This window comes from Leptodactylus fuscus, chromosome 2 (genome assembly GCF_031893055.1).
Source record: "Leptodactylus fuscus isolate aLepFus1 chromosome 2, aLepFus1.hap2, whole genome shotgun sequence".
NCBI classification, from domain to species: Eukaryota; Metazoa; Chordata; class Amphibia; order Anura; family Leptodactylidae; genus Leptodactylus; species Leptodactylus fuscus.
The window spans coordinates 71,806,426-71,822,910 of NC_134266.1; the positions used below are offsets into that span (position 1 = coordinate 71,806,426).

At 45.9% G+C, this 16,485-nt stretch overlaps 1 protein-coding gene across 1 annotated transcript in view; it reads right to left on the bottom strand.

The window, feature by feature from the left end:
* Positions 1–16,485, bottom strand: part of LOC142194690 (uncharacterized) — a 352,778-nt gene that overhangs the window by 325,917 nt on the left and 10,376 nt on the right. The window contains exons 2-3 of the mRNA XM_075263977.1: positions 12,798–12,850; positions 11,406–11,460 (exon numbers count right to left, since the gene is read on the bottom strand). Coding sequence (XP_075120078.1) covers positions 11,406–11,460; positions 12,798–12,850 — 108 coding nt within the window. The remainder of the gene's footprint in view (positions 1–11,405; positions 11,461–12,797; positions 12,851–16,485) is intronic.

A 16,485-nucleotide genomic window follows, 5' to 3' on the forward strand; every position in this document is an offset into this window, starting at 1 on the left:
TGGGGTTACGTGCACCCACAATTTTTACTACTGGTATACAGTGCCATTGTCTGACTGGGAATTCAAAGAGTATATTGGGAATACAAATACCCTCATTTCTTGCTACTGCCATATAGTGCCAGTTTCTGACTGGGAATTCAAAGAATATATTGGGGTTACGTGCACCCACAATTTTTACTACTGGTATACAGTGCCATTGTCTGACTGGGAATTCAAAGAATATATTGGGGTTATAAATACCCTCATTTCTTGCTACTGCCATATAGTGCCAGTTTCTGACTGGTAATTCAAAGAATATATTGGGGTTACGTGCACCCACAATTTTTACTACTGGTATACAGTGCCATTGTCTGACTGGGAATTCAAAGAGTATATTGGGAATACAAATACCCTCATTTCTTGCTACTGCCATATAGTGCCAGTTTCTGACTGGGAATTCAAAGAATATATTGGGGTTACGTGCACCCACAATTTTTACTACTGGTATACAGTGCCATTGTCTGACTGGGAATTCAAAGAATATATTGGGGTTATAAATACCCTCATTTCTTGCTACTGCCATATAGTGCCAGTTTCTGACTGGTAATTCAAAGAATATATTGGGGTTACGTGCACCCACAATTTTTACTACTGGTATACAGTGCCATTGTCTGACTGGGAATTCAAAGAATATATTGGGGTTATAAATACCCTCATTTCTTGCTACTGCCATATAGTGCCAGTTTCTGACTGGTAATTCAAAGAATATATTGGGGTTACGTGCACCCACAATTTTTACTACTGGTATACAGTGCCATTGTCTGACTGGGAATTCAAAGAGTATATTGGGAATACAAATACCCTCATTTCTTGCTACTGCCATATAGTGCCAGTTTCTGACTGGGAATTCAAAGAATATATTGGGGTTACGTGCACCCACAATTTTTACTACTGGTATACAGTGCCATTGTCTGACTGGGAATTCAAAGAGTATATTGGGAATACAAATACCCTCATTTCTTGCTACTGCCATATAGTGCCAGTTTCTGACTGGGAATTCAAAGAATATATTGGGGTTACGTGCACCCACAATTTTTACTACTGGTATACAGTGCCATTGTCTGACTGGGAATTCAAAGAATATATTGGGGTTATAAATACCCTCATTTCTTGCTACTGCCATATAGTGCCAGTTTCTGACTGGTAATTCAAAGAATATATTGGGGTTACGTGCACCCACAATTTTTACTACTGGTATACAGTGCCATTGTCTGACTGGGAATTCAAAGAATATATTGGGGTTATAAATACCCTCATTTCTTGCTACTGCCATATAGTGCCAGTTTCTGACTGGTAATTCAAAGAATATATTGGGGTTACGTGCACCCACAATTTTTACTACTGGTATACAGTGCCATTGTCTGACTGGGAATTCAAAGAATATATTGGGAATACAAATACCCTCATTTCTTGCTACTGCCATATAGTGCCAGTGTCTGACTGGGAATTCAAAGAATATATTGGGGTTACGTGCACCCACAATTTTTACTACTGGTATACAGTGCCATTGTCTGACTGGGAATTCAAAGAGTATATTGGGAATACAAATACCCTCATTTCTTGCTACTGCCATATAGTGCCAGTTTCTGACTGGGAATTCAAAGAATATATTGGGGTTACGTGCACCCACAATTTTTACTACTGGTATACAGTGCCATTGTCTGACTGGGAATTCAAAGAATATATTGGGGTTATAAATACCCTCATTTCTTGCTACTGCCATATAGTGCCAGTTTCTGACTGGGAATTCAAAGAATATATTGGGGTTACGTGCACCCACAATTTTTACTACTGGTATACAGTGCCATTGTCTGACTGGGAATTCAAAGAGTATATTGGGAATACAAATACCCTCATTTCTTGCTACTGCCATATAGTGCCAGTTTCTGACTGGGAATTCAAAGAATATATTGGGGTTACGTGCACCCACAATTTTTACTACTGGTATACAGTGCCATTGTCTGACTGGGAATTCAAAGAATATATTGGGGTTATAAATACCCTCATTTCTTGCTACTGCCATATAGTGCCAGTTTCTGACTGGGAATTCAAAGAATATATTGGGGTTACGTGCACCCACAATTTTTACTACTGGTATACAGTGCCATTGTCTGACTGGGAATTCAAAGAGTATATTGGGAATACAAATACCCTCATTTCTTGCTACTGCCATATAGTGCCAGTTTCTGACTGGGAATTCAAAGAATATATTGGGGTTACGTGCACCCACAATTTTTACTACTGGTATACAGTGCCATTGTCTGACTGGGAATTCAAAGAATATATTGGGGTTATAAATACCCTCATTTCTTGCTACTGCCATATAGTGCCAGTTTCTGACTGGTAATTCAAAGAATATATTGGGGTTACGTGCACCCACAATTTTTACTACTGGTATACAGTGCCATTGTCTGACTGGGAATTCAAAGAATATATTGGGGTTATAAATACCCTCATTTCTTGCTACTGCCATATAGTGCCAGTTTCTGACTGGTAATTCAAAGAATATATTGGGGTTACGTGCACCCACAATTTTTACTACTGGTATACAGTGCCATTGTCTGACTGGGAATTCAAAGAATATATTGGGAATACAAATACCCTCATTTCTTGCTACTGCCATATAGTGCCAGTGTCTGACTGGGAATTCAAAGAATATATTGGGGTTACGTGCACCCACAATTTTTACTACTGGTATACAGTGCCATTGTCTGACTGGGAATTCAAAGAGTATATTGGGAATACAAATACCCTCATTTCTTGCTACTGCCATATAGTGCCAGTTTCTGACTGGGAATTCAAAGAATATATTGGGGTTACGTGCACCCACAATTTTTACTACTGGTATACAGTGCCATTGTCTGACTGGGAATTCAAAGAATATATTGGGGTTATAAATACCCTCATTTCTTGCTACTGCCATATAGTGCCAGTTTCTGACTGGTAATTCAAAGAATATATTGGGGTTACGTGCACCCACAATTTTTACTACTGGTATACAGTGCCATTGTCTGACTGGGAATTCAAAGAGTATATTGGGAATACAAATACCCTCATTTCTTGCTACTGCCATATAGTGCCAGTTTCTGACTGGGAATTCAAAGAATATATTGGGGTTACGTGCACCCACAATTTTTACTACTGGTATACAGTGCCATTGTCTGACTGGGAATTCAAAGAGTATATTGGGAATACAAATACCCTCATTTCTTGCTACTGCCATATAGTGCCAGTTTCTGACTGGGAATTCAAAGAATATATTGGGGTTACGTGCACCCACAATTTTTACTACTGGTATACAGTGCCAATTTCTAACTAGGAATTCAAAATGCGCAAGGCTCCCGGAAAGGGACGTGGACGAGGCCGTGGGCGAGGTCGGGGGAATGGTTCTGGGGAGCAAGGTAGCAGTGAAGCCACAGGGCGTCCCGTGCCTACTCCTGTGGGGCAGCAAGCATTGCGCCACTCCACAGTGCCAGGGTTGCTTGCCACATTAACTAAACTGCAGGGTACAAACCTTAGTAGGCCCGAGAACCAGGAACAGGTCTTGCAATGGCTGTCAGAGAACGCTTACAGCACATTGTCCAGCAGCCAGTCAGACTCTGCCTCCTCTCCTCCTATTACCCAACAGTCTTGTCTTCCTTCCTCCCAAAATTCCGAAGCTTTACAGAACAATAACCCAAACTGTCCCTGCTCCCCAGAGCTGTTCTCCGCTCCTTTCATTGTCCCTCAACCTGCCTCTCCACGTCACGATTCCACGAACCTAACAGAGGAGCATCTGTATCCAGATGCTCAAACACTAGAGTCTCCTCCATCTCCGTTCGATTTGGTGGTGGATGACCAGCAACCCACCCTCATCGACGATGATGTGACGCAGTTGCCGTCAGGGCATCCAGTTGACCGGCGCATTGTGCGGGAGGAGGAGATGAGACAGGAGTTGGAAGAGGAAGTGGTGGATGATGAGGACACTGACCCGACCTGGACAGGGGGGATGTCAAGCGGGGAAAGTAGTGTGGATGTTGAGGCAGGTGCAGCACCAAAAAGGGTAGCTAGAGGCAGAGGCAGAGGTCAGCAGCTTAGGCGAAGCCAGGCCACACCCGGAATCTCCCAAGATGTTCCAGTTCGTACCCAGCCCCGAAAAACTCCCACCTCGAGGGCACGTTTCTCGAAGGTGTGGAGTTTTTTCAAGGAATGCGCCGAGGACAGATATAGTGTTGTCTGCACAATTTGCCTCTCGAAATTGATTAGGGGCTCTGAGAAGAGCAACCTGTCCACCACTTCAATGCGCCGTCATTTGGAATCCAAGCACTGGAATCAGTGGCAGGCAGCAACGGCAGGACAAAGGCCGACTGCCGTTCACGCCACTGCCACTGCCTCTGCCTCTGCCTCTGCCACTGCCACTGCTGACTGTGCTGGCGATGCACTCCAGAGGACGAGCCAGGACACCACTTCATCTGCCTCCGCCACTTTGTTGACTTCTACCTCATCCTCCCCTGGTCCTGTCTTATCTCCTTCTCCTGCACCATCAAAGGCACCATCAGGCGTTTCTTTACAACAACCCACCATCTCTCAGACATTGGAGCGGCGGCAGAAATACACTGCTAACCACCCACACGCGCAAGCCTTGAACGCCAACATCGCTAAACTGCTGGCCCAGGAGATGTTGGCGTTCCGGCTTGTTGAAACTCCCGCCTTCCTGGACCTGATGGCAACTGCGGCACCTCGCTATGCCGTCCCTAGCCGTCACTACTTCTCCCGGTGTGCCGTCCCCGCCTTGCACCAGCACGTGTCACTCAACATCAGGCGGGCCCTTAGTTCCGCGCTTTGCACAAAGGTCCACTTGACCACCGACGCGTGGACAAGTGCATGCGGACAGGGACGCTACACTTCACTGACGGCACACTGGGTGAATGTAGTTGAGGCTGGGACTGCTTCCCAAACTGGCCCGGTGTACCTCGTCTCCCCGCCTAACATTCCTGGCAGGGACACGAGAAGAACACCCCCCTCCTCCTCCTCCTCTACCGCCTCCTCCTCCGCCACCGCCTCCTCCTCCGCCACCGCCTCCTCCTCCGCTGTTAGATTGACCCCAGCTACGAGTTGGAAACGTTGCAGCACTGGCGTTGGTAGACGTCAGCAGGCTGTGCTGAAGCTGATCAGCTTGGGGGACAGACAGCACACTGCCTCCGAGGTGAGGGATGCCCTCCTCGATGAGACGGCAATATGGTTTGAGCCGCTGCACCTGGGCCCAGGCATGGTCGTTTGTGATAACGGCCGGAACCTGGTAGCAGCTCTGGAGCTTGCCGGACTCCAACATGTTCCATGCCTGGCCCACGTCTTCAACCTAGTGGTGCAACGTTTCCTAAAGAGCTACCCCAATGTTCCAGAGCTACTGGTGAAAGTGCGGCGCATGTGCGCCCACTTTCGCAAGTCGACAGTAGCCGCTGCTAGCTTAAAATCTCTCCAGCAACGCCTGCATGTGCCACAACACCGGCTTTTGTGCGACGTCCCCACACGCTGGAACTCAACGTTTCAGATGTTGAATAGAGTGGTTGAGCAGCAGAGACCTTTGATGGAATACCAGCTACAAAACCCTAGGGTGCCACAAAGTCAGCTGCCTCAGTTTCACATCCATGAGTGGCCATAGATGAGAGACCTTTGTGACATCCTACGGGTCTTTGAGGAGTCCACAAGGAGGGTGAGCTCTGAGGATGCGATGGTGAGCCTTACAATCCCGCTCTTGTGTGTTCTGAGAGAATCCCTGATTGACATCAGGGATAACTCAGATCACACAGAGGAGTTAGGGATAGCATCCGATCCGTCACAGCTGGAGAGTAGGTCCACACATCTGTCCGCTTCACTGCGTTTAATGGAGGAGGAGGAGGAGGAGGAGGAGGAAGAAGAGTTGTCCGATGATGTGATGGTGATACAGGAGGCTTCCGGGCAACTTCGAATCGTCCCATTGTTGCAGCGCGGATGGGTAGACATGGAGGATGAGGAGGAAATGGAGATTGAACTTTCCGGTGGGGCCAGAGGAGTCATGCCAACTAACACTGTGGCAGACATGGCTGAGTTCATGTTGGGGTGCTTTACAACCGACAAGCGTATTGTCAAAATCATGGAGGACAACCAGTACTGGATCTTTGCTATCCTTGACCCCCGGTATAAAAACAACATCTCGTCTTTTATTCCGGTAGAGGGGAGGGCCAATCGCATCAATGCTTGCCACAGGCAATTGGTGCAGAATATGATGGAGATGTTTCCAGCATGTGACAGTGGCGGCAGGGAGGGCAGTTCCTCCAGTAGGCAACCAAGTTCTCACCGGTCCACACAAACGAGGGGCACACTGTCTAAGGTCTGGGACACCTTGATGGCACCCCCTCGCCAAAGTGCCGCCACGGAGGGTCCTAGTGTCACCAGGCGTGAGAAGTATAGGCGCATGTTGCGGGAATACCTTTCCGACCACAGCCCTGTCCTCTCCGACCCCTCTGCGCCCTACACGTATTGGGTGTCGAAGTTGGACCTGTGGCTTGAACTTGCCCTATATGCCTTGGAGGTGCTGTCCTGTCCTGCCGCCAGCGTCCTATCTGAGAGGGTGTTCAGTGCAGCCGGTGGCATCATCACTGACAAGCGCACCCGTCTGTCAGCTGAGAGTGCCGACCGGCTCACTTTGATAAAAATGAACCACCACTGGGTAGAGCCGTCATTTTTGTGCCCACCTGTGTAAAGCACCCCAACATGAAACTCCATGTCTGTACTCAACCTCTCCAATTCCTCCGCATCCTCATACTCATCCACCATAAGCGTTGCACAATTCTGCTAATACTAGGCTCCCTCCACCCTGATTTCCCCCAACTCTGCTGGTTAGAGGCTCCCTCCACCCTGATTTCCACCAACTCTGCTGGTTAGAGGCTCCCTCCACCATGAATTTGCCCAAACTGGGCTGTTTAGAGGCTCCCTCCACCATGAATTGGTCCAAACTGGGGTGGTTAGAGGCTCCCTCCACCATGAATTGGTCCAAACTGGGGTGGTTAGAGGCTCCCTCCACCATTAATTGGTCCAAACTGGGCTGGTTAGAGGCTCCCTCCACAATTAATTGGTCCAAACTGGGCTAATTAGAGGCTCCCTCCACCATGAATTGGTCCAAACTGGGTTTTTTAGAGGCTCCCTCCACCATTAATTGGTCCAAACTGGGCTGGTTAGAGGCTCCCTCCACAATTAATTGGTCCAAACTGGGCTAATTAGAGGCTCCCTCCACCATGAATTGGTCCAAACTGGGTTTTTTAGAGGCTCCCTCCACCATTAATTGGTCCAAACTGGGCTGGTTAGAGGCTCCCTCCACAATTAATTGGTCCAAACTGGGTTTTTTAGAGGCTCCCTCCACCATGAATTTGCCCAAACTGGGCTGTTTAGAGGCTCCCTCCACCATGAATTTGCCCAAACTGGGGTGGTTAGAGGCTCCCTCCACCATTAATTGGTCCAAACTGGGCTGGTTAGAGGCTCCCTCCACCATGAATTTCCCAAAACTTGGCTGTTTAGAGGCTCCCTCCACCATTAATTGGTCCAAACTGGGCTGGTTAGAGGCTCCCTCCACCATGAATTTGCCCAAACTGGGCTGTTTAGAGGCTCCCTCCACCATTAATTGGTCCAAACTGGGCTGGTTAGAGGCTCCCTCCACCATGAATTTGCCCAAACTGGGCTGTTTAGAGGCTCCCTCCACCATGAATTGGTCCAAACTGGGGTGGTTAGAGGCTCCCTCCACCATGAATTGGTCCAAACTGGGGTGGTTAGAGGCTCCCTCCACCATTAATTGGTCCAAACTGGGCTGGTTAGAGGCTCCCTCCACAATTAATTGGTCCAAACTGGGCTAATTAGAGGCTCCCTCCACCATGAATTGGTCCAAACTGGGTTTTTTAGAGGCTCCCTCCACCATTAATTGGTCCAAACTGGGCTGGTTAGAGGCTCCCTCCACAATTAATTGGTCCAAACTGGGCTAATTAGAGGCTCCCTCCACCATGAATTGGTCCAAACTGGGTTTTTTAGAGGCTCCCTCCACCATGAATTTGCCCAAACTGGGCTGTTTAGAGGCTCCCTCCACCATGAATTGGTCCAAACTGGGCTGGTTAGAGGCTCCCTCCACAATTAATTTCCCAAAACTTGGCTGTTTAGAGGCTCCCTCCACCATTAATTGGTCCAAACTGGGCTGGTTAGAGGCTCCCTCCACCATTAATTGGTCCAAACTGGGCTGGTTAGAGGCTCCCTCCACCATTAATTGGTCCAAACTGGGCTGGTTAGAGGCTCCCTCCACCATGAATTTCCCAAAACTTGGCTGTTTAGAGGCTCCCTCCACCATTAATTGGTCCAAACTGGGCTGGTTAGAGGCTCCCTCCACCATGAATTTGCCCAAACTGGGCTGTTTAGAGGCTCCCTCCACCATGAATTTGCCCAAACTGGGCTGTTTAGAGGCTCCCTCCACCATGAATTGGTCCAAACTGGGCTGGTTAGAGGCTCCCTCCACCATGAATTTCCCAAAACTTGGCTGTTTAGAGGCTCCCTCCACCATTAATTGGTCCAAACTGGGCTGGTTAGAGGCTCCCTCCACCATGAATTTGCCCAAACTGGGGTGGTTAGAGGCTCCCTCCACCATTAATTGGTCCAAACTGGGCTGGTTAGAGGCTCCCTCCACAATTAATTGGTCCAAACTGGGCTAATTAGAGGCTCCCTCCACCATGAATTGGTCCAAACTGGGTTTTTTAGAGGCTCCCTCCACCATGAATTTCCCAAAACTTGGCTGTTTAGAGGCTCCCTCCACCATGAATTGGTCCAAACTGGGCTGGTTAGAGGCTCCCTCCACCATGAATTTCCCAAAACTTGGCTGTTTAGAGGCTCCCTCCACCATTAATTGGTCCAAACTGGGCTGGTTAGAGGCTCCCTCCACCATGAATTTGCCCAAACTGGGCTGTTTAGAGGCTCCCTCCACCATGAATTGGTCCAAACTGGGCTGGTTAGAGGCTCCCTCCACCATGAATTTCCCAAAACTTGGCTGTTTAGAGGCTCCCTCCACCATTAATTGGTCCAAACTGGGCTGGTTAGAGGCTCCCTCCACCATGAATTGGTCCAAACTGGGGTGGTTAGAGGCTCCCTCCACCATTAATTGGTCCAAACTGGGCTGGTTAGAGGCTCCCTCCACAATTAATTGGTCCAAACTGGGCTAATTAGAGGCTCCCTCCACCATGAATTGGTCCAAACTGGGTTTTTTAGAGGCTCCCTCCACCATGAATTTGCCCAAACTGGGCTGTTTAGAGGCTCCCTCCACCATGAATTGGTCCAAACTGGGCTGGTTAGAGGCTCCCTCCACCATGAATTTCCCAAAACTTGGCTGTTTAGAGGCTCCCTCCACCATTAATTGGTCCAAACTGGGCTGGTTAGAGGCTCCCTCCACCATTAATTGGTCCAAACTGGGCTGGTTAGAGGCTCCCTCCACCATGAATTTGCCCAAACTGGGCTGGTTAGAGGCTCCCTCCACCATGAATTTCCCAAAACTTGGCTGTTTAGAGGCTCCCTCCACCATTAATTGGTCCAAACTGGGCTGGTTAGAGGCTCCCTCCACCATGAATTTGCCCAAACTGGGGTGGTTAGAGGCTCCCTCCACCATTAATTGGTCCAAACTGGGCTGGTTAGAGGCTCCCTCCACAATTAATTGGTCCAAACTGGGCTAATTAGAGGCTCCCTCCACCATGAATTGGTCCAAACTGGGTTTTTTAGAGGCTCCCTCCACCATGAATTTGCCCAAACTGGGCTGTTTAGAGGCTCCCTCCACCATGAATTGGTCCAAACTGGGCTGGTTAGAGGCTCCCTCCACCATGAATTTCCCAAAACTTGGCTGTTTAGAGGCTCCCTCCACCATTAATTGGTCCAAACTGGGCTGGTTAGAGGCTCCCTCCACCATTAATTGGTCCAAACTGGGCTGGTTAGAGGCTCCCTCCACCATTAATTGGTCCAAACTGGGCTGTTTAGAGGCTCCCTCCACCATTAATTGGTCCAAACTGGGCTGTTTAGAGGCTCCCTCCACCATTAATTGGTCCAAACTGGGCTGGTTAGAGGCTCCCTCCACCATGAATTTGCCCAAACTGGGCTGTTTAGAGGCTCCCTCCACCATGAATTGGTCCTAACTGGGCTGGTTAGAGGCTCCCTCCACCATGAATTTCCCAAAACTTGGCTGTTTAGAGGCTCCCTCCACCATTAATTGGTCCAAACTGGGCTGGTTAGAGGCTCCCTCCACCATGAATTGGTCCAAACTGGGGTTTTTAGAGGCTCCCTCCACCATGAATTGGTCCAAACTGGGGTTTTTAGAGTCTCCCTCCACCATGAATTGGTCCAAACTGGGGTTTTTAGAGTCTCCCTCCACCATGAATTGGTCCAAACTGGGGTTTTTAGAGGCTCCCTCCACCATGAATTTGCCCAAACTCTGCTGGTTAGAGGCTCAATCCACCCTGATTTTCAAAACAAATGTTGGTGCCAACCTCAACTTACTACAAGGGCCAAATTCACTGCTGGTGACAAGCTCTCCTCACTGCAAGTGCCAAATACACATGTTTCAAGGTGTTTTCCTACTGTCAGAGAGGTGGTATTGAGTGTGTAAAGTGTGTAGTTGTTAGGCTGTGATGTTGGGGTAATAGAGGGTCTTTGGTGTGTTAGATGCCCCCAGACATGCTTCCCCTGCTGTCCCAGTGTCATTCCAGAGGTGTTGGCATCATTTCCTGGGGTGTCATAGTGGACTTGGTGACCCTCCAGACACGGATTTGGGTTTCCCCCTTAACGAGTATCTGTTCCCCATAGACTATAATGGGGTTCGAAACCCGTTCGAACACACGAACATTGAGCGGCTGTTCGAATCGAATTTCGAACCTCGAACATTTTAGTGTTCGCTCATCTCTAGTAATTACTTGCAACTCCCTCCTTTAACCTCCAACTATTATATTTGGGATTATCAACTAAAGTGTTCACTTTTCCTGTAGCGCCACCACTAGACGAAATAAGCATTACATAACATACTCTAAGTTATTGGGTTTTATCTGTAACAAAGACTGGACAGCAAGAGATGTTCTTTGTAACTATTCCTCACTCTGGCTAAAGAATGTGGGTCCTGAACAGATACTCCTGAAACCAAAATATAACATATACAAGGAATTATAGTAAATATATACTGGCATCCAAACAGCTCCAGCATTTCATTGCTTACAAACATAAAGCAAGGTTGACACTTGGCATAACCAACTTTAATGTATTTTCTATGGCTTTACATTGGACTGTTCATCTGCATACACTTCACATATGTCCTGTTCACAAATAATGTGAATAAAGATACTTACCTGCGCCAAAGAATTGTATTTTCTGAACAGCCAGATTATGAAAAGCATGCAGAAGCTGTAATACAGACAGAGCAGTGGTTACCATGTGACGCCTTCGTAACGCTCTCAGCATACACTTGTATTTCACCCAATGTAACCTATATCCACTTCTACAGAAAATGTAATAGCTATGTTCTCAGACACCGAAGACAGTATAGTGAATACATTTACAATTTTTTATTTTTTTTGGTAAAACTTGCATTTCACTGTAAGATAACGTTTGCAATAAATATAACAAACTAGAATAGAGTATCAGTAGATACAGTCTCTATTCTTGTGAGTACATGCAAAGAAACATCTCAAAGAATTCAATAATCGACATGAATTATCACAGCCCTGGCTATACTAAACCATTGTTTATGGCAGTCACCTTATTGTGCCAACTTTAAGACCTAAGTTTGGTAAGAGAAACCTTCAAAAGGATGGACCAATACACATCTCTCATCTAGACAGAGTAAGGCCTGATGCGCCCCAAAACTATGGCAGCACCCAGCTACTCCGCTTTATAAAATGATTGTGACCTATTGACACTTTGGAGGTATATATTTGTCATAAGTGAGGGCTATTTAGTGTTCTGATATATGGCACTGTCTTTAACCGTGAGATCAGGAGCATGGCTGATAACGCCACTTAGATGTTGTGGTCAATAGCAACCGTGACATCTAACGCTAGGTTCACACCTGCGTTCGGGTTTCCGTTCTGTGGTTTCGGCCATGAGTGGCGGCTAGCGTTTTATGCTCTCCGCCGCGAAACCGTTTTTTTTTTTTTAATCGGACACAGAGTACTGCATGTCCGACTCTGTGTCCAGATTGAAAAAAAATGGTTTCGCGGCGGAGAGCGTAAAACGCTCACCGCTAGACAGCTTTCAAACCTATTCAAATGAATGGGTTTGAAACAGTCCTCCAGGTTTCCGTATCCTGCCTCTGTTTTGTGCAGGAAACGGAAACCTTCAGAACGGAGACCGGACGCAGATGTGAACGAGCCCTAAGCTGTTAGAAGTCAGGAATTCCTTATGTCTGCCCCTCGACTATTCCATGATTTCCTTTTGCTATTTGTCTAGGAAATTAATGAGTAATTTGACAACTAGCGTGTACCCATTGGGAGTTTTCTTACATATCCTCACACTGTCTCTTCAGCACTGACAGTATACGGATACACCTCTTTGAGAAGGGAAATGGTAGCAGCTGCCATAATATTATATCCAGCTGAGGCCCAATCCTTGACACCCCCACTAGTGGATTTGTCCCTCTTTTCCTCTTAGTAGCATATATATATATATATATATATATATATATATATATATATATATATATATTCTCACACACACACACACACAAAACCAGCACATCTTACCATCCAATTAATGAGAAGGTAGCAGTGATCCTCTTCACTGTTGTAATTGTTGTCTGCAAATCATAAAAACATAAAGACGGTAAATTTTTACATGTTTTTGTTTTTTCACAAGAGAGGGAACGCTACTACATTAAAACCACAACGTGCTGCCCTGTGTAGGATACCAGCTGGGATCACTGCTAAGCAGCTTCCACCTAAAAATTGCTATTGATGCCAGAATGGCAATTACTCTATGACGGAAATCTGTTGGCGATATTTGTAGTGATACAATGTTGTTAGAATGTATTATAAACACAATGCATGTCAGTGGAGAATAATCACTTCACGCTGACCCCAGTCTGAATGTGACAATGCAATGGATTGTTCTCCTCTGCATAGGAACAATGATATACATTGCTGCAAGTCTGTACCGTCTGTGTCTTTCCTCCTCATGAGGAAACATGCAACCTGTTACTTCTAGAAAGTATTATAATATCAATCATCTGTATAATAATGGAGGCCCTTTTATTGGGGGGGGGGGGGATATGAAGCTTTTTGTTCCAATACATTGTAGCACTGAGTATATTTGTGCAATACTTTGACTTTTTTCACTTCTCAAAACTAGACAAAGAAGCAAACAGAAGTAACTCGATGGGGCATGGACTCCGGAAATCTGCAAGGGTTGCTATACTTACCATCAGAAATTGGCATAAATTATACCACAAATCTAGGGGTGTAGCTTGAAGTTTCTGGGCCCACTAAGGCTCCAGGACCTGGTAGCGATTGCTATCTCTGGACACCCCATAGCTGCAATCCTGCACAAACCTGCATCTCATAGGATTTCCATTTTTAGCGCACACACAAGCAAAGATGGACCAAATTTATTGCAAAGGAGAGAAAGATGGAGAAGGAGATTATGGGGGAAGGGGGGATTCATCAAGACCAGATCAATAAGCCTTGCACTGGCGGAGGATATGTTTAATTCATGAAAAGGCGCATACTTCATCAGGAATTAGGTGCATTCTACAGGAGTCTGTATGCCGTTGCTAAATTACAGTATATGCCAGGTGAGTAACATCATGGATTTCTGCTGCCATTTATGATGCAAAAGTCAAGTAAATGATAAGGGATCTCTCATGGCCAATGGCCCTGGCCACCACCCCACCCACTTTAATAAAAAGGTCGAGGGCAGACAAAACCGCCACTTACAACTATTTAAGTCACCAGTGTCAGTAAAGTTTCACACTGCTGGTTTTACTTTTTAAGCCACAAAAATGAAGTGATCAATGAATTCCCCCAAATAACTTTTAGGTATTTGATAATATTCTAGCTTTTTCTGGATGGACAACCTCTATAGTATTAGACTTCTTCTAATTCTGCACTCCCGCAACCTGGAAAATTTATGGATTATTAGATTAGAATAAAACCAGCCCTATAGGTTTCACATTCCTTATCCTCGTTCTTAAGACTTTCACTATCTGTCACTCCCCTTAGCTTTTTGAAGTTCCCGTTCAGGTGCTCAAAATTCTGCCAGGGTTTCTAGATGAAAACTGACACTTCTGATTAATTTTATATACTGCCCTGAACCATAGTTGCCAGAATAAAGGATCTTTACTGTCTAAGTAACTTCTTAGCTTCCCAGATTTATTCTCAAAAGAAATGAATACATTTATGTTCTTAATGATCAATTAATAAAAATATGTCATTCCACAACTTAGCCAAAGTTAAAACTGACCATCTTCTCTTGAAGGATGGAATTCATTACTAGAAAAAAAAAAATCCCTTCCTCTGAAAGACCCTTTCGGTGCTTCAGGCGCGATTGACCAAGGGGTACAATTAACTAATAAAGAGCCAGTGGAGGTAAGATTTTTATTCCGACAATCAGCGAGGTAATTAGCGGAATGCTTGCCGCCTGCTTTCTTGGCTGCCTGCCGGAACATGTTTCCATGGCAGTGGATCGTTAATAAGACATAATGACTCACTCAAGAGCATCCCTTCAAGGGAAAAGTCGCTTCGAGAAAACAAGATTTATACACCACACCGTGGGATTTTCTAGGGCAAATCATGTAGGAAATTGTCGTACAGCACAGAAGGCCGTACCTGATGGCAAGTGTGATCGCTGGGGACACTGAACCTTTTCAAAGCAAAAGGAGTCTGTACTGCCTATGGCATCAGACCCAAGAGGCAGCATCCGCAGCAGTAATGCCAAACACGGAGACGCTAGAGTACGTGCAGAGACGAGACACATGCACAGATGTCCATAAACCATTAGGATACCATTGTGATTTATGACTATCTGTATCTCCAGAGTGATGTGTGACATTTTATTGGCTATTTCACGACTCGCTGCAGGGCAGATATATAATTCCTTTATGATTAGCACATGTTCATTACGGTGGGATCATGATTACTATTTAGTACAATAATAATCCATTCAGGCTTTTACGTGACACCCTGTCCCAGGTATGATAAAACACATTGATGCAGGACAATGAAAAGGTAAGACAGCTGTACTGTAATTGGTAGCCTAAAGCAGGAAGTGTGGAGATAGGGGGCGTAATGGGGCAATTTAAAAGTTTCCACACAGGAAATACTACGCCATGTTCACATTGGTAATGTATGTAGTTACTTATTAATTATGTTTTCCCAGTGACTTTCATTGATTTTTATGGTTTTCTGAGATAAGAGGTCATGCTGCAGCAGTTTAATCAATTGCTGAGTTCAGGTGAACTCTGGTATATCTATATATATATGTAGGTGTATATGAGGTGAACACCATTGGTCGAATCACTCTCACCTGGTATGAGGGTGGTGGTGTTGGTTTAATATTCATTCCCTTACCCCTTGTCTGGAATTCCTTATCCTGTGCACAAGATCAATATAGTGTTAGTACTGTCACATGGGTTAATTCCAGGTGTATACATGTACCATTCATAATCCAGAGAGGTCTGGCCTATAATGGTCAGTGTATATACCTGGGTTTACAAACTCCCCTGGTGATGGTGCCAACACTGTATTGAATTTGTGCAGAGGATAATAAGGGATTCCAGACCACAGGGAAGGGGGCAAATATTAAGGGCTAGTTCACACGGGCACAGAGGGGGCGGATTATGGTGCGTAATCCACGTCATAATCTGTCCCCTCACAATGGTGGTCTATGGAGACCACCAGGCTGCTGCTCACGGAAAAAAAAGCAGGCTGCCCTTTCTTCTGGCGGATTCCGTGGCTCCCCGCGTCACTCTCACTGCCAAAATCCGCCTCACCACCCCCCCAATGTGAACTTAGCCTAAACCAACCACCATCACCACCACTACTGGCACAAGGGGAGTATGAATGTCATTGCCACTCTTCCTGAGAATTTATCTATGTTCATCAATCAGAGGTGCTCATACAAATCCTTTATATGATTTGAGGCTAGAAAGGAACACCATTTGTGTTCTCCTCTCCTTCTCTTTGCATTTTGACCTACACTTGTAAAAGATTGAACAGAAAGAGACTGCATGACTTACAACTTCTCAAACAGTCAGTACACTATACAGGCAAGTAGTGGGGTACAACACCTAAAGAGTGGGTTCTGTGAGCTCTGCCTAATAGTAGCAGCAGGTGGTCAAACCAATTTTATTTAAAGGAACACTAATACTATAAAAAAAATTGATAAAATAAATAATTGTTCAGAACTGCCAGAAACAGGACAAGGAGGCGATGATTT